The sequence below is a fragment of the Nothoprocta perdicaria genome, unplaced genomic scaffold (assembly GCF_003342845.1).
Source record: "Nothoprocta perdicaria isolate Ctin4 unplaced genomic scaffold, notPer1 scaffold_235, whole genome shotgun sequence".
NCBI lineage: Eukaryota > Metazoa > Chordata > Aves > Tinamiformes > Tinamidae > Nothoprocta > Nothoprocta perdicaria.
In genome coordinates, this window is record NW_020455461.1 from 935,156 (window position 1) to 959,234 (window position 24,079).

At 45.8% G+C, this 24,079-nt stretch overlaps 1 protein-coding gene across 1 annotated transcript in view; it reads left to right on the plus strand.

The window, feature by feature from the left end:
- Positions 1-3,268: 3,268 nt before the first annotated feature.
- Positions 3,269-24,079, plus strand: part of PLEKHG4B (pleckstrin homology and RhoGEF domain containing G4B) — a 52,700-nt gene continuing 31,889 nt past the window's right edge. Inside the window, exons 1-3 of the mRNA XM_026039662.1 lie at positions 3,269-3,314; positions 4,669-4,808; positions 23,387-23,584. Coding sequence (XP_025895447.1) covers positions 3,269-3,314; positions 4,669-4,808; positions 23,387-23,584 — 384 coding nt within the window. The remainder of the gene's footprint in view (positions 3,315-4,668; positions 4,809-23,386; positions 23,585-24,079) is intronic.

A 24,079-nucleotide genomic window follows, 5' to 3' on the forward strand; every position in this document is an offset into this window, starting at 1 on the left:
TAAAACAAGATTTTTTAACTAACACTATGCAGTATTATATATATACACAACAAAATATTTTATAACAGTGTATCTTATATATTATATTTACTAGTTACATTATCTCACATAAAAGGTTGCAGGTATCATAGAGATGTCTAGGCAATGCAGCCAGGACAGAATCAGGGTTTGAGCCTTMATATGTTGACCCCTTCAAGAAATATCTAAATGAAGATGATCTAGTTGATATATGATCTGGAAAGCTGAGCAGTCATGGAAGAGGAAAGAAGGTCTTGCATGGATAACTAAAAGCCTTTTTTGTTGTTTTTTTTTAACTTAAAAAAAAAAGTTTGGAAAAAAAATGGTAAGCTCTTATGAACTCCACTGATGACCTTCAGTGGAGATATCTGGGCATCTTTGTTTTTCAGCACAAATGCCCTGGAAAGGGCACTGAGCAGTGGGATGTGCAAGTCTAATGGTGTTACAGAACTACTGGGATAATGAAGACAAAAGCTGACTGCAAGGAATTATTTGCAGACCTTATGAAAGTGAGTGCCTGAGTAATGAAGTGGCRGTTGAAATTTGGCATATCCCTGTTTTGAAATTTGTGTGAAACAGTAGGATTGAAGCTGAGCAAGAGCAATATCTTGGTGATCACGTTATACACTCATGGGAATATCAGCTCTATTAATAAATAAATCATTAGGAATTTCTATTGGGAATAAAAAAGCCATCTTTTTACTGCTGTAGAAATAGATGGTCCTTCCACTTACATACTCTGTGCATTTCTGCATCTCCAAAAGCCTTTTGATTTCAGAAAGAGAAAGGAGTGTTGATGATACCATGTATTGACACTGCCCCATGAAACTGAGTATGTTTATTAGGGTAGAACTCTAGTATGAGAAAGGTCTCATGGAAGAGTATGACCATTGGAAAGCCATGAATGTTTTGGCAGTGTCTTTACTGCTTTATGCGGAACAGAAGTCAAAGGGCCTTGAATGAAACTAGAAGCAGTACCTTCAAAATTATCAAAGAACGTAAGTCTTCGTACAGTGGCTCGTAAACCTGTAGAATTTTTGCTAGAGGATATTTTCTGTCAAAAATTCTTAGAATATATATATATGTATATTTAACGATCCTAATTCTAGGTAGTAATTTACCATTTCCATTGAACTTTAGGTCCTTGAGTACTAGTGAATTAACTTGTGCGCTTAGTGAGGAGAAAATGAAATTAGAAGAAAAAACTTCTTTTCCAAAAGAAGACTTGAAAGCATTATATCAATATCTTCCTATTAACATCCTTTTTATTCTAGAGCTTTTCTGTATTGTTCTCRTTTGATGATTGTTGACTTAGTCCTAAGTTCTTTTGGCAGTCAAAATCTATTAGTAAGTGCTTTTGTGGGAACACAGATCTCATACTGGTTGGCTGTGGAAAGTCTGGTGAGGTTCTTGCTACATTTGCAGAGCACTTGTGGGTGTGTGCTGCTAACTCTAATTAATTTCTGGTTACTAAATTGTAGTAAACATTGCCTAAAGATAGGTGTCACCTTTACACACACACACACACACACACACACACACACACACACACACACACACACACACACACACAGATGCTCTGTCCCCATCTCTAGTTCATAATGCTCCGTATTCTGAATATCACAGAATGGTTGAGGTTGGAACGGACCTCTAGAGATCATCTAGTCCAACCTCCTGCTCCAGCAGGGACACCCAGAGCACGGGGCACAGGGCGGCATCCAGGYGGGTTTGGAAGATCTCCAGAGAAGGAGACTCCACAGCCTCCCTGGGCAGCCTGTGCCAGGGCTCTGGCACCATCACAGGAAAGAGGCTCTACCTGTTTTGTTRCCCTTAGGGCGCACCAGAACTGCTTCTACCTCCTGTGCATTTTGCAAATGATCGGTGAGTGATAATTAGTGGGGAGCCAAACAGCTATGAGTGATGGCTGCTGGAGGCTTCTGCCTTGTGGGGTGATGGAGTTATCACTTTCTTGACCTAGTGTCTTGATGTTTGTTGCTTGACAGGAGCTGAAATCAGCGGTATTGCAGAGAGACTTSTAAGGCATGTTGGCCCTATTACTTGCTCTTCCACAAGGTTACTGACAATATTGCTGGGATAACATGGAGYATTTTAAGAATAGATGCAGAGTTCTGGGGGTGAGGATGAAGGGCAGGTATCCCAGGTCTTGTCTCATCAGTCCTTCTAGTGATGGAAAAAGGTCCGAGTAATAGCGGACTCATCCAATGGGTCAACATCTGGCTGTGTGGCTAAGGTAGGTAGAGCTTTAGTTTCAGTCACCATGGCRCCTCTGAGGAGCAAGGGTTGCTGAGCTGCAATGGGATAGGTGTGACATTCAGGCCAGAGCATGGCTGCAAGCAAGGTTGCTAACTTAGTGAGGCTACCATAATCGAAGAGAAGYGTGGGCACAAGGAGCACAGAGGATTTCCTAAGGGACAGCGCAGCAGGAGAGGTTCTCGCCCTCTTCCTGTAAATCCAGTACTGCCTGAAGCCCATCTCAAACACCTGTACACAAATGTGCACAGCAACCAGGAGCAATTAGAAATCTGTGTACAGTCACACAACTACCACTTCTTTGGAATTACAGAGCCACAGTGAGATRGCTTTCCTAATCTGAGTGCTGCAATGGATAGAAGAAGGCTTTCTGGGAAAGACAGAGTGGGAAGGCGAGAAGGAGAGGCTGTGCTCTGTATGGAGGAAGGTAGGGACCCCTGTCCTGAAACAGGTCATGAACCAGTAGAAACTGAAGGTGGATAAGAAGCGGTGATGTGCTGGGTGTGTGAGGGCTTCTTTAGGCAGCTGGAGAAAGCCTTGCAGTTTATAGGTCCTGGCAGAAATAGTACTTAGTGCTGTGAAGTCTACAAAGTGCCTGAGTGCAAGCAATCCAAGAGATTTCTGTGTGCTTTAAAGACAGATCCTTGATGTAGAAGGACTGGCTGGGAGAAATGCTGTGTTGGGCTTGCCACCCACAATGGGTAAGAAATAGTTGAAGATGAAGGCTGAGAGCATCCCTAGCTGCAATGGCCATGAGACTGAGAGGAAAGAGCAAGGCAAAGAACAAAATTGCAACCCTTAGCTTCAGAAGAGCAAATTTTGCTTTGCTTAAAGACCTGCTTGGCAGGGTCCCAAGGAAAACTGCTCTAGAGTGCAAAGGGACCAACCAGATGGTTGGTCTTCATGGACAGCCTCCCTAAGCATAAGAATGGTCTACTTCAATGAACAGAAAGYTGAGCAAGCACCATAGAAGGCCAGCATGGATGAAGATGAAGTTTTTGACTGGGCACCAACACAAGAAGGAAGTACACGGAAGGTGGAAGCAGGGACTGGCTAGTTAGGAGGAGTGCAGGAATGTTGCCTGTGCTCGCAGGAGCGGAGTTAGGAAAGGTCTGAGCTAAAACTAGCAGGAGATGWGACAGGCAACAAGAAAGATGAGTCGTACAGGGAGATATGGGCCTGTTGCTCAGTGGGACAAGGACCTAGTAAAAGGGATATGGAAAATGTTGAGATACTTGGTGCCTTTTTTTGCCTCGGTTTTTAATGGCAAGGCTTGCCCTCAGGGTTCCCAGGTCCCTCAGGCTGCTAGGTAAAGTAGTATTAGATAAGGTAGTCTGTATTGGTTTAATGCATAGCATTTTAATAAGAATGTAATAATATGTATTTCTATTTTTCATGAGACCAGACCTTCTAAAGCTGAATGACAGTAAAAGCACCTTTTTGGAGGCTGTTGTTTCAGGAGGGGAGTGTGAGATGGGAAGACAGCATTGTGCACCTGGTAGCTGAATTTGCTGCAATGAAAAACATATCTGGTGGAAAACAGTTCTTTAGAGTTGGAAGGAGGCAGAATAAGCAAAGCTAAATCCAGGAATCCTCTTTCCTGTACATGATTAAAACAGAGAGGAAAAAAAAAGATTATGTACCTCAGACTAGAAATATGGCAATTTGCTCTTTTCTGCACTCACCTGAAGTGTGACTTGACCTGGAATCTTTCCTGAAAAGAGTAAGTTACCCCAAAGGGAAATGCTAGCCGTGTGTTCAAACACAACCCGGGGGTATTTGCTAATGCTCTCCGTGCTGTCTGTCTAATCATAACCCAATGATTTACTTGCTGTATGTGTGACTGCTGTCAGATAACATTTTAAATGTGGTGGCTTCAGAATTTACTGTCTTAATGTGCAGGGGGTAGCAGCACGACAGGCTTGCATGTTCTCTGGCCTTAACAGAAAGCATTTGACCAAGTGGCAACAATTTATGTGCTAGTATGGTTAATTTCTTTRAAAGCACAAATGTGACTTAGGAGTAAGCCACAAACAGAATGAGAGCATTCATCTGAAAATTACTTTTTCCATTTCTTATTTCATTTCTCACATATTTTGATTGCTAGCAGAGTAAATTACTCAAATTGTATTTTTCTGGTGAGGGTGTGCTTTTATTTTCATTTGTGACCAAAAGGATCCCCTGCAGAAATGCTGTGGTGGTGGAGTTTACCTCTTCAGAAGTGTCAGCAAACAGGAATGCGCTGTGGCTGGTGTTCCAYCCTTCAGGCAACAGCCCGGTACGAGTCCTTCTAAACATATTTACACGGAGGTACTATCTGCTGTATAAAACAAACACCCTTTTGTTTTTCAGAGCGAAGCTGTATAGTGTGACCAGCAGCAGAGCGGTGCCTGGCATGCTGCCCCTGGGAATCTGAGCCCACAGCTGTGGGGAAGAGCAGGAGAGAAGCTGCTCCGGAGGCAGGAGCTGCAGAGCGTTGCAAGGACCCAGCCATAGACCCGTCAAGCTGCTCTCTGGGAGTGAGTTGCAATGATCTGCAGTTGATAGTACCCCTCGTTTCRTCTCTTTAACATATGGGCTAGGTCCTTGGTCAGAGGAAGACGTGGAAAATTTGGCTGTGTCTTCTGTGTGATTCTTCTGTGTGAAAATTTGGCTGTATGCAAGATGGGGAGACAGAGATGTGTGTTCGGTGCCTGATGTACCAGGCAAAAGGGTAGGACAGTTGATCTTTGAATGTCTGGAGAGAATAAAAGCTTTTCTGCCTCTGGAAGAAAGCACATGTTTGAGTGGCATCCTACCATGCTGCAGTGTATCCTTCCCTTCCGCACACTGTTTTTTAATCATTATCTGAAAGAATAAGTAGCTCAGAATTCACCTTGTCTATGTAAGGACATGAGATTGGGAACAGAGAGGTTTTGTAAGCCTGTTTATTGAAATTGAACAAGTTAAATTTCTCAGTTGTTTTTGTTGGTGGCAGGTCACTTGCATGATGTAAAATGCTTGCCGTCTCTTTGCTGGGAAGCAGGCAGTGTTTTATTTGCAAGAAGGGAATGCTTAGCTATAGACAAGAATGGACATGAAGTTAGGTGCTAGCAAATGTAGATTTTTTTCATCGCTTTCCCTAACTGACAGAAGCTGCTACTTTTTCTGTTCATCTCTTGCACATAAAAATCTCTGATGTCACTTGTATCTTTCTGAGGAATCTTACAGGAGCAGACCTGTGAAAGTTCCTTACTAATTTAGAGTTCAAGAGTGTCGAGATGGAAAATGTTTTCTAAACTGGTCACTTCTGTTTAAAAACCTTGGCTATTGCATGGTATTCACTTAATAACAAACTTTTAAGGAGTCTGTTAAGCTCAGTTATTTTGGCTTAGTAAAATRGTAAGCTTCTGTAAGATTTATGAACATAAAATATTTCAGGAGCAAGCTCTAGAACTGCTTTAGGAGGCTGAATAGCACCCGTGAAGTGAGCCACACTTCTAAAGGCCACTTGCTGGAGGTTTGAAGCAACCACTGAAAAAAAAAGAGAGGAAAAAAATAAGAAGAGTATCCCTTCACTGGCAGAAGGGCTGTTCATCTGTTCTGTGGTAGTATCTCTGTTTTTGATGGCATATCTTCTGTGGTCTGAAAACATCTGAGAATTTTTTTTTGACAGTTTACTAGAGAAAGCATGTGTGTGATTTGGGTGACAAGGGCACAAATTGGGAAACAAATGAAAGATGCTCAGAATACCTTTCTGCTGTGCTCTGTTTTGTGCTGTTCCAATTGTGCTCCTGAGAGGAAAGTGTCTACAAGAATGACAGAGAGAAACACTGCAGAGCTGCCCCATGCCAATAGGGACAGTTTCTTTCTGAATGTGTAATAGACACGTTTATACTTTAATAAACACAATCTGAGATCTGCAGAGATAACTGTAGCTGYAGTTCATTGCTTCTAGTTTAATTCTCTACAGAAGTGTAGCGAATCTGACAGAGCTGAGTAGAGAGGTGGCAGTTGCTCTCCTGCTTTGCTTTTGAAGCCTGTGTGAGTGTGTCCTGAACTACTGTTCAGCTAAGGCATGCTGTGCTCAGCCAGGCTTCTTAGCTTGGTCCGAGCCTTTCTAGAGCTGATAAGTGGGCAGGGAGCAKAAATGTGCCTGTGGCAGTGGGTGTTGAGTTGTGGGAGGCATCAGCAAGTGCTGAATGGTGGTAGGAGATGTAGGACAAGGGGAAAGGGGGGTTAAATTGAAACATGGGAAGTTCCGTCTCCATGTGAGGAGGAATTTCTTTCCTGCGAGGGTGCCAGAGCCCTGGCGCAGGCTGCCCAGGGAGGCTGTGGAGTCTCCTTCTCTGGAGATCTTCCAAACCCRCCTGGATGCCGCCCTGTGCCMCRTGCTCTGGGTGTCCCTGCTGGAGCAGGAGGGTTGGACTAGATGATCCCTAGGGGTCCCTTCCAGCCCCAGCCATTCTGGGATTTGGTATTAGCTGTCCCCTCCAGCTCCTGATGGGCAGTTGTCTGAGAGAGCCTGCAGGAATGTGAGGCCTTCTTGTGGATGGACTATATGACACAGAGCGAGAATGCGACTAGGCAGCTGTTTTCACCTCGGGAGAGAAGAATAAGGAGGGGGGAAAGATTAATTTGAAACCTTTTGTCATTCAGCTCATTTAACCTTTTCAGCAAAAAGTCCTAATAGAATGGGAAATCAGAGAACACAGATCAAGTCATTTATCAAACAGCCAAATGTGCTGTGGTCCTTCCCAACGGGGAGGGGGGACAGGCTGTAGGCCCTTGTGGGTCACACTGGGTGACACTTTTTTTCACTAGGTGCATTGTGTGTAGATTCGGTATCGGTTTTCTGTTGCTGCAGGTAATCCTGAACGATTTTAGGCTCCCCTACAGGTGAGATGCTAATGCAGAACCCATTTACAAATGTTTCTGATCAGATTTTGTGTTTGAATAGGGCAGCATGCAATGAAAAGGGAGAAATATTTGATCTTTGAGGCAACATGCTGCATCCTTTTTTTTTATTTATTWTTATTTTAAACTGATGTGTGATTTTGTTGCTGTTGATGTGGACTCGAGACCCTTCTTACCTAGGATGTTACAGCTTTTTGACCGGTGGAGATTTTTTAGGCTTTTTTTCTTTAGTTTTTGTTGGTGGTGATATTTAAATTAAGCTTTAACCTCATCGGGTCTGTTTCACTAAGTATTTATAAAGTACCTCTTTCCCAATATAGATCTACATGGTTCTGTGGGCTGGTAGTCATAACCATTGAACCTGTGAAYCCTTAGGATTTGGGAAATGAGTAAGAACTTAGTAACGTAAAAATCCTCCCCAATGAATTCTTGCTCTCTTGCCTGTTGTTTCCTTGCTGGTATGCAGCCCTGGGATCCCCCCTGAGCCCTTCTCAAACAGTGCAGGTCGTTTATTCTGGCTGAAGTTACTGATTGCCATCTCCGGGGATGGAGTCACCATTGCTGACAGTTATCGTGGACCTTTTCTGAGAGCAAACCAACAAATGTTTGCCAAGGAAGAAGTCTCTTGACTCCAACAGTCCTCCTGTTCTCAAGGAGTCTTTGAGTTTTCCTATGGGCGCTGGGGGTTGAGGAACTTGGGCATCAGATTTCCTGCCCTGTCCTGAACTATCCCGTGGTGGGATTGAAGCTGCGGTAGTGGCTGGACYGGTTTGTTCCTGCTTCCCAGGCTGTTGCCCAAGTGCCACCGTGGCTGTGCCTGCATCCTTTCCAGCTGGAGGAGAGGTCTTGAACAGGCTGGAATTATCCGAGTCAGTTGGGGCAGGCAGGAAATCTACTGYAAACCCAGTATTTTATATATGTCCTCTTATACAGTGTGTCTCTACAGCTGGTGGTGAGTAGCATGGGATTGTAATAATTATATCAATTGTATATGAATGTACTATTGTACATTCATATTGTGTATTAATTGAATATAACTGTAATGGTGCTAACGATGCCCTGCTCTGTTACTGTTTATTGGCCGAMCTTGTTAATTTTGAGGGAGAAAATCAAATCCTGGCTGCCGTGGTCGTGGACCGCTTGATAAAGCTTAACTCGGGAGGAAAGTTTGTGAGCACATGTGGTAGCTTAAAGAATGCGTCTCATCCATGGAGACCATTTTATGCACCTGTACAAAACTATTCGGACCTTCGTTCATAGGGACATCATAGGGACAGTGTTGAAGTGACTGCTTACGTGGCTCCCAGTGACGGTGGGAGCCGTCTGAGGGCAGATCTGTGCTTTTTGTTTTCTGGTTTTGTTTGGTTTTTTTTTTTTTTTTTTTAATATAGCTGAATTTTCAACTGAGACAAGCTCCTAGTATTAGTCCTTTGTGATCTGACAGAGAAATACACTTGATATCACTTATAAATGCTTATAAATGCTTATAAATGCTTATAAATGCGAGACTTAGATCTCGCTGATTAAGAACCCTAATTTGATGGGATTGGTGAATGAGTCATTAACTGGAAACAACACTTCATAACAAGAAATTTAAGCTAACTAAATTTTGGATTTATATATCTTACACTCTACGTAATCTATTTTTGTTCTTGACAGATTTTCAAACACTGTTTAAGAAATCTGATGTGCCTTGCTGTTACTTAACATTAGTATCTTTGCTACTTAACATTAGTATCTTTGTGAAGGTGAGCAGCTTAGTGGATATGTTTTATTGACTCTCTTTTTCTGTCTGAATGCTTTAACTGTTGAAAGGCAGTAGATTATATTTACTATTCCTATCATAAATCAAAATAAATTCATTTTAATACAGAACTTAAGACCACACACATATGTCCGAAGTGTTTTTCCTGAGCTCACAGGGCATAACAAGCTTGTGGTTTATTGAATACATAAATTTTGATGTGTGATAGCATAAGATAACATAAGAACTTTGTTTTTAGTGGAGTATGGCCTTGGGGAAGAGCATGCAAAATAGATTTGTATTTGCCTTTGAAAGTGTCACTGTCAGCCCAGTTGGAAGGTCTTGCCAACCTCCGTTTTGCTCTTTGCTGCAATGCATTATGCAGTTTGCAGTTTGTTGCATCTTTAGTACAAAGTGATAAATGCTGTTAGCATGAATGATAGTATTTTACTCTTTTTTTTTTTTTTTCTGTTATTCTTTACTGAAAGACTGTGAAGCATGGACTAGTGTTTATCATCAGTTAACTATTTCTGGTGTGGTCTAAGGACAAGCAATTAAGTATTATATCTTTGGTTCTGGTACCTTCCTTTCCTCAGCACAAAGTGCTGGGGCTGTGCTTCTGCAAATGAATACCCTCTGCATTCCTTAAATATTTTTGGAGTTCTTAAAGCTATACAGGTTTACCTATTGTAGAATTAAATGTGTGTGTGTGTGTGTGTGTGTATGTATGTGTGTGTGTGTATATGTGTGTGTGTGTGTGTGTGTATACACACACATACATGTCAAACTAAGCTCTTTCTGAAATTAGTTTTTAATGATTACCACTGTTCCATATTCTGTTTCTGTAAGTCCCTTTCCAATAGGAAGAAAAAAATTTTATCTTCTGACAACTTCTATTTTGAGGGGGGTGGGGGGGAGTTGTCAAAGCAGTTATGTTTTAAAAGCAAAGCTGGAAAATGRGGAGCAAAAGAACTTTTATTCCATGTGAATATTTTTTCTTTGTGCAAACAGAAAGCACTCAGACAAAGCTGTGTACCTAGACCAGATTCTAAAGCTCCATATGTTAAGTGACCTGTGAACCGAAGGTTAGTTCTGCCTCAAACCCTTAATACTACAGGAGACACATTCAAAGCAAAAACTCTTAGAGAGAGATTACTGRGACATCAGTCTTTTGAGAGAGATCTTCAGCGAAGCTGACCAATTCCACTGTTGGGCCTGAGGGGGGAAAAAAAAYAGAAAATATTTTATAAATTCCAAAAATCTGTCACTTCAGAGCAAAGCTGATGCAAATGCTTTTGGTTAAGTATTCATTCAATTCAGGCTCTGTTTTAAATGGACCCTTGTAATTTCTGCACACAGTAGTGGTCACTGTTCAGTATAGTTAGAAAAAAATGAGGAAACAATATATATTTCCCAGGGCAGATTAGGCTGATGAAAGATTCTGGGTCAGATCTTCCTGCTTTTGCTTCCTGCAAATATTTCTGTAGGCATTTTAAAAATTGGTCTCTGGGTCTTGACTTACCAGCGTTGAGGTTTTCCTTTATTTCCACATTAGGTTAAGTTCTTTATATGAAGAGCTGTGTTTTTCAGCTTTTAAAAGGTAAGAAGAGACTGATTCCAGCTAATATTTAAGTTAAAGAAGGATCATCATTAACTGTCAATGCKTGATATAAGCTTATTGCTTTAAAATACTGTCCTGCACTTCAAAATATTTGCTGCTGGGTATATTGTGCTTGTATGCCAGAATACACTAGTGTTTTGAATTGTGGGTGGTTGAGGTATCAGATCACTGAGTTTATGGGGGTTATTATCTGATTCTTTAACAATTACTGCCTATAAATCATGGTGTGTTGCGGGAGAGGGGCGGTAAGGGTGACTCARGTCTTATCTGTGCTGAACTTAAAAAGAGTGTGCAGAACTTGACCAAATGCCTTTGAGCTACAGTTCTCTTTTCTAAGCCAAGTTATGACAGCTCCTCCAGAGCCATGTGGTCTAGGCTGCTGCAGCCTCACGGGTCTGTATTCCAGCAGCCCTCGTGGATAATTTTCTGGACACGTGTAAATGGTAGGTTTTGAATCCCGGTGGTGCCACAAGGTAATCTGTTTTATGGCTGGAAAAAGCACTGACTGAAGTGGCATGGCATATTGCTAGGGCTGGCCAAAACACTCAGGTCTACTCAGTCTCTTTTTAAGTTTCTCACCAGCTGCAGAAAACCTGAGGAAGACCYCTGCGGTTGTCAGACACTGCCTTGCGACCTTTGCTCGTTTTTGTGATCCCTGTGGATYGCACAAATGCGCAAAGCTCTTGAAAGAGCAAAACAAGAACAGGCACAAAAAAAGATAAGCTTGAATTGCTATTTTCTGCCTTCTGTATCTTCCTTTAAAGGTTACCTTGCTATCTGCACAACTTTGTCTCCTCCTTGCCTTTATTTAGCATCCTTTATCAGCTCCTGAACTGAAACAATTCATTAAAATGGAAACAGAATGGTTTACTCTGCTCCCTTTTATTGCTGTGGACAGTTTTTCTGTGCATTTTTAATTGGAAAGGGTTTTTTAAATTATTTTGTTGGTACTTGAGTCTTTTCTGTGTTAACTCTTTTCTATCTTAAGTTTTATTCTCTAGTTTGTGCCCACTTGACTGTGGAAAGAGTGGCTTGGCTTTATAATTTACAAGAACATTAAGTGAAAGATTAGTCCTAAAATTAACTTTAAAATATAGTGTGGGAGTGTGCCTTCCTTGGTTAAATCCTAAACTATCTTAGCCAGTCACTTTCAGATCTCCAAAATACTTGGTGGTTGCCTCCAAGGGCACCCCGTGCCATGTTGCCTGCTCAGGCCGTTGGTGTCCAGGCTTCAGTTTGGAGTTTCTCTTGGCTCATGAAAAGAGCTTTGGGCCATCTGGAAGTGAGGGCAAGTTTCATACGGATGGCGTGTTAAAGGGTCTCGGYGGCAAATTCCTTTGCAGCTGGATGAAGTGCAGCAACACGCCTGGAATTGGGGTTGAAGAGGAGGCTTGCAAAGAGAAACCGAGGACTCTGGAAAGAAGGATTTTCCTTTCAAGCCTCATTTATAAATCCTCTTGAAACATAGATGTTGTTCGAGCAGTCCAAATACCATTGGCAGGAAAGCCCAAATTTATTAATTTTATTTAGGTATTTATTTCTTGTGTATTTAAAAAAAAAAAAAAAAAAAAAAAAAAAGAGAGTATTGCTGACTTCCTTTTTAAAATAAAGGGGGATGAGGATGATTTCAGGGTCTGGCTTTTCCCCCGGTGCCTGCTGCATTTTGCAGACAGCCCTTTGCAGGGGTGATCTACGTGCGTGCTTAATGGCAGCGATGCCTCCAAAAAGTTAAATCCAGCCTGTCCGAGCGCAGCGATTTGTGCTCAGCCGGCAGCATTAAGTGCGGATCGTGGGCAGGGGATTGTATTTTCTCCTCGGTGACAAAGCGGGGGACGGGGACATGCCATAGCCCCTCCTGGGAGCAAGTGCCTTGCAGCGCTTTGAGGAATCTMCGCGTTATCGGGGGCGAAAGGCCAAAAGGGCAGAGCCTTGTGCGGTGCCCTCGCCGAGGSGGGTGGCTCCAGGGAAAACTTTGGGAGTTTCCAGATGATCCTCCACTTAAAAAAACAAAACAAAATAAAAAACTGTCACTTTAGTAGTTTATGAACGTGTCTGAAAGGAGCCGTGTGACCACAGGAGTGGTGAAAACCAGTGTTTTCGTTGAGGCTGGGACCCTGTTGCGCGCGAGGGGCAGCGAGGAATCCGTGCTGCCGGATTTGCACGGAGAACAAAGGCGGCGGCAGAGCTTGGGCCGGGGGGATGTTTGCTCAGGCTTGCTGGGGAGGCCGCCTGGAGCAGTGGCCCACCAGCGAGCGCCCCGGCAGCAGGTCCCGTCCCGCCCTCGCGGCGCAGCCCGTGGCTCCAGCGGGGCGGCCGGCGCCCTCGCGGAGGGCTTGGAAGCGACGCGGAGCGTCCTGGGCRCCTTCTCTGGGATCGAGCTAAACCTCGGGGCCGCTTTGGGACTGAGCAGAAAGTTGCYGGGTTCGGCGTGCGGGCCCCGCGAGTGGCCCTGGCGACGCCGCTCCGGTGGCCGCCGCTGCCTTGTTTTGTGTTCCCGCTCCACTCGGTCCCGAGGGGCTGCGGGGGGCGGAGGTGCCGGCGCGGGGCCGGCCGAGGAAGTTGCATCAGCAGCCGGGCCGGGGGCACCGCGGCGCTGCCGGCCCTCCCGCTCCCACACCCCGCATCCCGGCGGAGCGCAGGGCCCGCCATGGAAGCGGCGATGGCGAGGGAAGCCGGCGGAGCGACGCTGGCGCTCGGCGCGCGCTTGGCCCAATGGATGTTACGGGATCTGGCTCTGCGCTGAGGCGGGACGGGCAGGGCTCGTCATGGAGCCCCGGTGCCCCAAGGCCAGAGGCGGGAGCTGCCTGGGCATAAAGGTAGGCTGGGTGTAAAGGTAGGCCAGGCGGGCAGGGCTGGYGGCTCCGGGAAAGGATCCCGGAGATCCCGGGATGCAGTGGTGGCTCTGGGCTGTGCCAGCTGGGTAACCAAGGTGTTTGGAGAGCGCTGCGGTCGCCTCTGCCTTCGAGGAAGCTCTGCACTGGCAGAGCTTCCAGGGCGTGAAGATCTCTTATCTACAGTATTTTACATTTATGCCAAATTTGGGATAAAAGTACATTTACAGATAGGGAAAACAGCATATGATTTCCACCTCCCCCATCCCCCACCCCCAAGTTTATGCATTAGGTTTGCAGGCAAATGAGTCCCTGAAAACTATTTGAAAGGAAAATGAAGTGCTGTTAGTATGCAGAAGCGCTGCAGTTAWAAAAGGAAGTTTTAAAGCGCTTTAAAGCACAGTTTTAATGCACTGATATTTCAGGAGAGGGGTAGGGCTGGGTATAGTTGTTTCACTTCAAGGTATCTGTGTTTCGGTAAATCAGTCGGTCAGTTCGGTCTTACAACTTTTGAAAGAGCGGACAGTGTGTATGGAGGCTTCTGGTTATTTATTTATTTGTTGTTATTAYTCTAGAGATCCTTTCCTTAATTGTCAACATGTAGTCCCAAGCCCTGCTTTGCAAAGAACCTCACTACAAGGATTGATGGACCCTGCAAAAGATAATGCTGATAACGTTGGTCTTTTTGTGTGCTGATCTCTTTAGGCACACCAACTGGGCCAGTGGACCGTGTTGGAGATTGTTATTGTTCAATGTGGTTGTTTTAAGATATATGTRTTGGCTGTGGTAAAATAGATCTTGTTTATCTATTCCCTATATTATCACRAAGTATTAGCACAGTGTTTTGTTTTTCTTCCCTCCAACTAAATGAGAAGTGTGTGCACTTTTTGAATATGTTTGCATGACTTTAAAACGTTTCCCTCCCTTTGCTGTTGTGCTACTGGTTTTTGTGAGGTGGTGCTGAGGAAGCCCTTACGGTGTCAGATGGGGGAGCAGGGATCTAACCTAGACTGAAGTGTCGGTGCAGAAAGAAGCTCTCCCCGAGCCAGTCTSCAAATTGCAGGGCAAAAAAATCTGGTGCTGTCATGAAACTTGCATTTAGAACCATTTGATCCAATGTTTTGTGTTTCAAAACGCCAACTGATGTCTCAGAGAACCTTTTAATAATCTTGGTAGTTTTCCCAAGAGGGTTGAATCAAATGGATAGTTCTTGTCGGGATGCCTGGCCCCTGTGCATTGCACAGGGAGGCGCCTTTCCCCCATAGCCCTAGGCTGAGCTTAGGTCTGTGGTGGTTAACAAGYCAGGGAGGTTGGAGAGGGGACGCGGAGTCTCTCTGGCTGCTTCTGGAGACCGGGCTTGTCACAGTGGGGCTGAAACTGTTGTGGTTTGTGGTCTGGGTGCAGTGACACTGTACGCAGGGTTGCCAATATGCCATGGTGATCTCCTCAGTCCGTGCTTAAGGAAACAATGCCTGTTTTCCATATTTTTTTTTTTTAAATACCTCTTTTGTTGAGTTCTTGATTAAAATTATTAAATCTAGCAGCTGATTTTCCTTAGCTTCAGAACTGGTCCACAACTACAGGAACTCGTTCACATTCCTTGACATTAAAGGTGCCCGTCAAGATCTCTCACTTAGAAGTAAAAAGTATTAGGAGTTATAAGCTTGTAAGGTTTCCCAACGAACTCATATTRTACTCATCTTCATAAACATAGATATATTTTTAAATCCTCTGTTTTAAATCTGAAGTGACAGGAAAAATAAGAGATATGCTAACACATAAATAGTATCAGGAAAGTTGTATGCGAGTACTTAATGTTTTGTATTGTTTATCATGTGGAACAAAACCGTTTCCAGGTGCTTCCTTTAAAAGCAGCATTTGGACAATTTTTTTCCACTTCATGTTTTGCTGACAAGGTAACATAGCTGCAACCATCTGCCCCACTCCCTTTTAAAGTGAGGGAGAGTACAGCTTCTTTAGCAACTTAGTGGCCAGAGCTGGTATCCATAAACATTCACTAACAGCCMAAATCCAGACTGTTTACCATGGACAAAACCCAAGATATTGATGATAATCTAAAAGTTTTAAAGTTTTCTTTAACCCTTGTAAATCTTTTCCCTGTTTGCTTTGGGACTTGCTGCCTCCTCTGGAGCTGGGAAGCTCTTGAGTCTTTTAAAATCATCTGTAGCTGCTCCCCTTCCTCCTTGGAACAAGGAATGACCTGAGTTTTTCTAGCTGAATTAGTTGAGAGGAGTTGACCAGTTGTGTTGGATTTGTTGCACGGCTGTCTGGCTGCACACTGTGTAACTCCTCCTGCGGCTCCTGCACAAAAGGCAGACTCAAAACTTGGTACCCAAGGGGGTGTGATGGTTTCTGTGCTTTGCTTTATTCACGTTTTTGGAGGGGAACCTCGTTGTGTCCTCCTGCCATCCTYTCTGAATCCCAGAGACTGAGGGGGGTGGGGAAAAAGAAAAAAGAGAAAAAAAAAAAGGCTAAAGCTGGGGCTTGTTTTAAAAACCAGCTCTAGAATTGTCAGCATTAGGAGGGCATGCCAAAATACACATCATTCCTGGGAATTTCGGACTGTAGTAGGAAAAGAATCCAATTTCTCCCCATATTTTCCTCCTTATTTTTGAAGTTAGATGTGATGCCATATTTTACCTGGAATTTTGAAAGTGGGTGCTTCTGTAACCTGTGTTGTGGTGAGGAGAAAAGGGCTAATTCCCAGCTGGTGGGTGGACAGTAGGATTCCCTGCTGGGCTGTGAATATATATAATAGAATCCCAGAATGGTTGAGGCTGGAAGGGACCCCTAGAGATCATCTAGTCCAACTCCCTGCTCTAGCAGGGACACCCAGAGCACGGGGCACAGGGCGGCATCCAGGCGGGTTTGGAAGATCTCCAGAGAAGGAGACTCCACAGCCTCCCTGGGCAGCCTGTGCCAGGGCTCTGACACCCTCACCTTCACCGTGTGAAGTTCTTCTTCACATGGAGGTGGAATATTTTATTTATATATATATATATATATATATATATGTGTGTGTGTGTGTATTATATGAAAAATATAAATTTGTATGTGTAGTATATGTGTTGTTTCACTCACATTCATACTCACTCAGTAGTCTATTTTACTTGCAAAAATCTTGGTATTATCCAAACCTGCTCGGAGCGGCTGGCATGACCATTATATAATTATACTGCATGTAGCTGCCCCCCTCTAGTGTCAGCATGSATTACAGCAGGGCCTTGAACATCTGCAGGGCAGAGAGGATGGGATCTAAATCCTACTGAAAGGAGATAAAAAAAAAAAAAAGCYTGGTGAGGAGGAAAAGAAGGATGCCGCTGCACTTTGAGGAAAGTTGGGTTTTAAGGGGTGCAAAGAGTTGTGTGTGTCTCTTGTGGAAGGCTCTTGGGCAAGTTGGTGATGTTCACTGGTGTAAATATGAACAGTGATCTGCTTGGTGGAGGGTCAAGCCAAGTGAAGGTGCAATATATGAGGAAAATGCATGAAAGAAGTCAAAGCCTCCGAGCTTTAGGCCAGCTGTTTGTGTCTCTTTAGCTGTGAAATCTCCTGCACGCCCCTGTGGTTTTGGGATAATCCATGCCTGGATCAGTATTAGACGCTGCTGCCTCTTCCAGAGGTTGCTTTGCTGGTCCATGAAGCCGGCGTGCCAGGAGGCTGAGCGGAACTGAGGATGCCTCCAAAACCACAGGCAAGTTCAAACTGGGCAAGGTAATTGTAGCTGCAGTGAATGTTGTGAATTATTTGGAGCCCTGCTGTGCAAAGCCATGCTTCTGCATTTCCTCCTCTTATTTTTTTTAAGGAAGGAGAGCACTCTTCTCGTGTTAAATGTACTTTTTCTGGTGACACCTTGTAACTGTAGGTTATATTTTAATGCAAAAACATCTCTTAAATAAGAATCATTACAAACAAAGTTGTGCAGTAGATGGATAGGTAAATCTTGGAGATACCCCTCAATTAATACAAAACTCTTCATTGTGTAAAACTTTGCATTTTGATACTGTGTTTTCAACTGAAACCATGGATCAGGTTACTGATGAGGCTTGTGAACAGTGGATATTGTGTGTATTCAGTTAGGTTTTCATAGCACAATATGGGAGCCTGTAACTCTGAAGAAGAGGTGCGTTATGTACTCACAAATGAATCACCACATTATTCTGCTGATGCAAATGTATCACCACATTATTCTGCTGATTTTAGTGTCCCCTGTATTTGAAAAAATATTCCCCCTCTATAATATTAAATGCACCTAGGACTCAGATTTAGAATGTTGATTACTGATCTCTGTTATTTTGAGAAAGGTGTAGTATTTCCCGAGGAGTGGGTAACACATTTCCTGTTTACAGAGCAGTCTGTGGTGATAAAGAAGATTTATCTGAAGGAAGAGATCTGGGGGTTTCAATATGCTGGTTTTCCTCAACATGAGCAGGCCTTGAAATCTGGCTAAAGGCTGCATGAGGACAACATAAATCTGACTTCTTTTACCTCTCAATGACAATAGCTAAAAGGAGCCTGTGCATCTGATGTGGTTAATTTTCAGTGTCCAATTTCTATGCTTTATCTGCTTCCTTTTTTGAATTCATTGAGTCAGTTGGTCACTTCTGGGGAGATAAGAGATGCTAGTTAAAAAGCAATGGGTAATTATTAGCTTAGTAAGAGAATAAATAACCTGAAAAGTAACACATGGCTGTGGGGAGCGGTAAACTTGTTGTTTTACTCCAGGAGAGGCTGTAAGGCAGCTACTGGCAGGCTTCCTTTGGGCTGTTTTTGTTTTTATCCCTCTGGATAAAGCCTTAGACGTATCCAGACGTCCCATCATCGATGCTGGGAGTTTCTCTTGGTCTCCTCAGCACAGCAGTGTGTAGGTGCTTGCCGAGCACTGTGTGATAAGCCCCTGTTTGGGAAGCAGCAGGGAATTCCACCACATGGCTTTGGGGGTCGGGGTTGCCCCGCTCCGCAGCAACACGCCCTGTGGAGACTCGGGTTTCCTCAAGCTCGTCTGCATGGGCTGAATTCAGGATTCCTCATCCTGCTGGAGGAGGAGGGAGTTTGGCAGCGAGATTTTATCCAAGGAAAGATGAATTGACGGGATGCCAGCCTGACGCGAGTGCCGCGGTTCTGGAATGCTCCGGTACCAGGAGGCTCCTGTCCCCAGGCAGCTTTGGTAGGAGAGTGGGATGGGGATCTGGGGGAGAAAAGCCCTGTCTGGCCTCGGTTTCTCTGCTTTCTTGCTCTGTCTTCCTCTCATATATGGAAAAATTAAAGCAATTGGCTGTCTTGTTAGTTAGTCTAAATGTACTGTTTTTGGGGCCTTTTCTAAAACACCTTCTTGCCTGTGAATTTGTTAGGGACTTAAATCCGCCGGCTGGTTTTCATGCCGAGAACTGGCCTCTGGGGCTGGGGAAGGTTGTGCTGGGGGTGAGCTGGGGCCCTGTGGACCTGCAGGTGCTCTGAACAACCCTTTTGCTGCTGAGAAAGCCCGGCTCTGGCGAGGAGGGAGCAGCGAGGAGGCTCACGGGGAGCCCTGGCCATGAACAGAGCAAAGCCGCAGAGCTGCCGGGAAGGGAGGCGGGAAGGGAGCAGCTGCTCCGGGAGCGCGTCCGCGCCTGCCGCCCGCGGAAGTGCCCGCTGCCCTCCCAGGTGTTTCCCCTCCGGCATTCCCGGGATTCCGTTGTGCATCCTGCCCTGGCGCCGCGTTTGGCCGCGGTGAGGTCGGCGGCTCCAAGAGCTCCCAGGGCCGCCACGCAAAAYGCGGAGCGCAGCCTCCCGTGAGCCCCCTTCCCTGCTTGTAAAAGGCGTTGTASTGTCCTGGTGTTCTTCAGGAGGTCATTTGGGAATACGTAAATATATAGTGTCATGGGTCCCGACCGGCAGAGAGAGGATTTTTGAATGTGAGAGGTAGGTAAAAGCAGATGAAGAGGAAAAGGTGTTTCAAGCACGGCAGCTGGAGGTGGAAGTTGCAGGTGAGAGCAGACGTGGATGTGGGAAGCTCYAGGATGAGTATTTGGAGCTTAAGCATGGACAACTCCCTTTGTCTTCATGTCATCCCTCGTGACAATGGGACCCCGGGTACCAGAGCCTCCCAGACACATCCGCACCTCTCACCAGCACCCTGAGCCTCTCCCATCTCCAGAGGAGAGGCTGTACATGGCMAAATTCCCTGCCAACTAGTAGTCCTGCTCACAGCAAACTCCTGATCATTGCTCCTAAATTACTTGAGTGGATCTCTGCCRTGTAAAATGGGAACAGCTGAATCTGGAGAGAAGACAGCAGGTTGTGTGCTCAGGGTGAGCTCCGTGCCGAGCGTGTTGCTGAGCTCTCTGATGYGATCAGCCTGGCAGGAGCGTGCAAGTACCTGTGTGTTTTGGTCATYGCAACCAAGTAGATGGCAAAACTTTCATATTTGATCGTATTTAATGTGTATGTCTGAGAAGCAGAATCATGAGAGCCGGCACCTTTTTTACCTGCTGCTTCAGTTTTGCTTTTCATGGAGAGTTTGACAAATCAACCTCACAGGCCTTTGCCCTCCGATGTTGTGGTGAAAACAGGTCAATGTAAGGCAATGTACCATAGGCACAAAGAGAATAGCCAGGTTGTGCAAAACTGAGCAGAAAGGCTGAGCTTCAAACCTGGACATATTCAGCRGTTGTTTTTCTCCTCTCTGCAGAACACGCTCCACGTCGGGCAGTCCAGTGGCACCGAGGCTCAGTGGAGCTATTGGCTGTGAAACCCACGCTCTGCTTCTCCCCCGGGCACAATATCTAGGTGTGAAATGAAAAATCACCTGCCTGTATAATACCTTCGTATTGAACAGGCCTAAGGGTTGGTCATGTGAAATGCTGAGAAACTTTTACAAGGTTGCTTGATGGCGTTTTGTTTCTTGACTTGAGGTGGAAATGATACTAAAAAAAAATAAGATAAATATTCCTCTGTTTGATTTCCTCCGTTTGGAGAGTCTTTATGTTTTATTTTTAACTAGTTATTTTGAGTCTTTTTGACATTGCAGATAGTGATTGATATGTTTGTTTTGGTAGGCAAATATAAACTTCGATAGCCTAGAGCAGCTTTTTGACCCCTGTGTCAAAACAAACCAGGAGATGGGAGTGTGATAGAGCAGTTGCTGGTGTTGCTGTTTGAGACCTCAGTGCAAAAGACCTCTTCTTTGGCATTAATTCTGGTAGAGGCATCGTTACCATGTTAGGGATTCCTGCTTCAGAGCACCGTTTGTGTTCAACAAACGCACCAGTCTCTCTGGGGATGAGTGCCTGTCYTGAGAACAGGCTTCAGTTTCAAGTGGTTTGAAGGGTGGTTGTGTGTGCAGCCKCCGCGGCGCAGCGTGGCTCCGTACCTGTGAAAGGTGATTCTTTTATTAGCTGCTAGAAAAGGCTCCCGAGCCTCTCAGGAGGAGTGTTTTGCTTAGCTGATTTCCACGGCTGCTTGCCTGGCTCGTCTGTTTGAGGCAATATCCGACGTAACGCAGTGGTTACAGCTTCTCTCTYACTGCTTTGCCTTTTCCCCATGCAACAGCGTTCTCGTGGCCTCTCAGGCTGCCTCGATTTATTTGCTATGGAGAAATATGTTCTTGGGGAGCCTTTTACCTGGCAGGTTCCTCACAAACACGCCAGGCAGCCCCGTGTTTTCCACATTCTTTCCCATTCCTGACGGATCTGGGCCCAGCCCAGAGGCCCCCGTCCCACGTGTGCAGGTTGCCGCCTTGGATGTGGAACATGCGCTTGGCCGGGGGGCTCCAGCTGCCTTCCCCGCTGTGCCACAGCGGCTCCATGTGAAGGACGAGCTGCGTGGAGAAGCTCCTGCTGTGTCTGTCCAGGCTCTTGGTGTTTGCTCCGGGTTGCTCTTTGGTTTGCTGTTCATGCGGGAAGGCGACTCTCTTTACCCGGCCGTGYTGTGTTGCCAGGGCTGGGAGCTTGGACGCCCCAGAGCTGGTTAGGTAGCRTAACACAGCCCTGCACCGTGTTAGCATTTCTGCATGGCATCGTTTCGAATMCTTGGCCAGGTGTAGGCGAAGCTCCGTGTCATTCACTTAATCTTTAACTCCCATCTTCCCTGGGAGAAGGGCAGCCTCTGGGGCTGGCTTCCCTTGGGATCTAAGCCCTTCGGTTCTGCATCTCTGGAGTCTGCTCCGAGGTGATAGTGGAGTCAGTGAAATCACTTAATCTGGAATCCATCTGGATTTCTTAATCTTGCTGCTTTTCTCCTCTTCTCTGCTTCTCTCTCCCTACCCTTGGTGCCCCAAAAACACTTTCTCTTCCAGAATCTGCCAGATTCCAGAATGATTTTCTTCGTTTTCTACACRTGTGATTCAAGGACATAGGAGTAAACTGAGGACTAGAAAGTTGATCAGCGCAGTTTCCTCCCCACAGACGTTTCCTTCCCTCTGCAGAGCACCAGCCTGAAGGCAGCAGCGCTGCCCGGCACCGCTCTGCAGTGACTGCAGCCTTTCTGCCCGTCCTGGATTTGTCCCAGGGTCTCAGCCTGGGGAAATCTCTCCTCCTTGGTGATCCATTTGCTTTATTTCTGGTAGAGGGTTGCTCCTACATAGCAAACATATCATTTATTTATTTGAGTTTGATGTTTCTGTGTCTGTGGAGCCCTAAGGGAGAGCTCCATGATGTTCCTTGCTCCCCAAAGGCCCCAGCTCCGCTGTGGTTTGTTACCTGCTTTTGCTGCTCCGTGAGTTCAGGCGTTCCACCAAACTCGGCACCTGTAAAACAAGCACAGCTGCCAGACTGAGGTGATAACAAGTGCTTTAAGGCCTGCTTCGTGGCTGGGGGATCGGAAACCAGCTCCACGTTGCTGCCCCCGTCKCAGTGCTTTGGTCCCGGGCCGTGCTCCTTGCCTGCGGCCTGCGCTGCTGCCTTGCACATAGGGACTCCCTGCCCGCTCCCCGTCATCCCTGACAGTGTCTGCTTCCTCTGGGCACCTCCTCTGTGCCCTTTCTTGGCACAGCTGCCTCCTGCCCTTCTCCAAAACAGCCCTTTCCTTCTAGGGAGGCGGCGCTGGCGGATGCTCTCGCTTCTCCCGCACACATCTCTGGAACTTTCCTGTTCTCCTCCTTCTCCACTTCTAACCACAGTCACACACACAGAATTTATTGYAAGTTTTAAGCCAAATGAGCATAACTCGATAGACTATTTGGGATGCTGCATCTAGCTGCCTTTTTTCTTTAGGCAGACACTTGCAGGTGTTGGGAAATATCTCCTAAAAGAATGGGCCTCAAAGTACCTCCAGTCCAGTGCTCGTGAAAATGTATACAGCAGGAATGGTTATGAGGTTTTGGCTATTGAAAGTATGAAATAGTAGTTAGGAATCTTCTTTGGGGAGGAAAAAATAGATCATTCCACATATTCATACTTCAGTAAATCTTCTGGATGTTTTTGAAATGCYAAATGACAGCAGTCATAAAGCAAAATGACAGTGTTTTATGCTGTTGAAACCAAGAATGTGAAACTTTATGATACAAGTAGGTTTTGAAGAAAGCAGAAATTCAGGTTGTTAGCATAGACGAGCTTAGGATATAAAAGTGTTTACTGGAGTCTTTTTGGAATCCATAAATGTTATTTACTGCACATGCAACACCAAGCCCAACGTGTTTTCACTGCAGCACATAAATTCAGGTGAGGCAAAAGAATGTACGGGGAAATAGTCATTTAATAAAAGCTTAGTGTTTGGGCATTTCATAATGTGAATAATTCCAATTGCAAAAGCTGTCGTGAGCCGCATTCCAGCGGATTGCGGAGCGCGTTAAAAGGCAGCAGTTTGGACAGTTGCATGCAAGGCAGCGAGAGCACTTCCTTCTGCTCCAGGCTGCCGTGCAGCTTRCACCAGGGCAGCTCCCCATGCACTGTGAGCGTATGAATGTGTATATGAATGCAGTATATGRATGTAGCGGGGTGCAGCAAGTGCATTGGGAATTTCTGTCTTTGCATTTCTTTGCAAGTTCTTCAGTGACTTCTTCCCTTGCAGGAYTCCGAGCCCCTGGACGGGTACATCCAGAGCGCGCTCTCCGCGCTCTACCCGCCCTTCGAGGCCACCGCTGCCACCGTCCTCTGGCAGCTCTTCCGCGTGCTGGACAGGCCGTACCGGGGCGATGGCCTCCGCTGCCTCCTCGACTTCCTCGTGCCCGCCCAGAGAGCCCTGCAGCGCGTCCAGCGGGAGGCGTGCGTAAGTAGCGCCGCCCGCCCTGCTTTTCCGGCACGGGAGAGCGGGGCAAAAAGCGGGATGCCAAACAGGAAAGTTGCAGTTAGGTGACTTAGCTGCAGAGCTCTTCAGGTCTGCAGATCTCTTCAGACCATGAGGCAGCAGTGTGCCCTGGTGGCCAAGAAGGCCAAYGGGATGCTGGGGTGCATTAAGAAGAGYGTCTCCAGCAGGTCGAGGGAGGTSATCRTCCCCCTATACACAGCCCTGGTGAGGCCACATCTGGAGACTGTGTCCAGTTCTGGGCTCCCCAGGACGAGAGGGATGTGGAGCTGCTGGAGAGAGTCCAGCGCAGGGCTACSAGGATGATCAGGGGCCTGGAACATCTGCCCTATGAGCAAAGGCTGAGGGAGCTGGGCCTGAACAGGCCTGGAGAAGAGAAGGCTGAGGGGGGACCTGATCAGCGTGTATAAATACCTCAAGGGAGGCAGTGAGGAGGAGGGGGCGGCCTCTTTTCAGTGG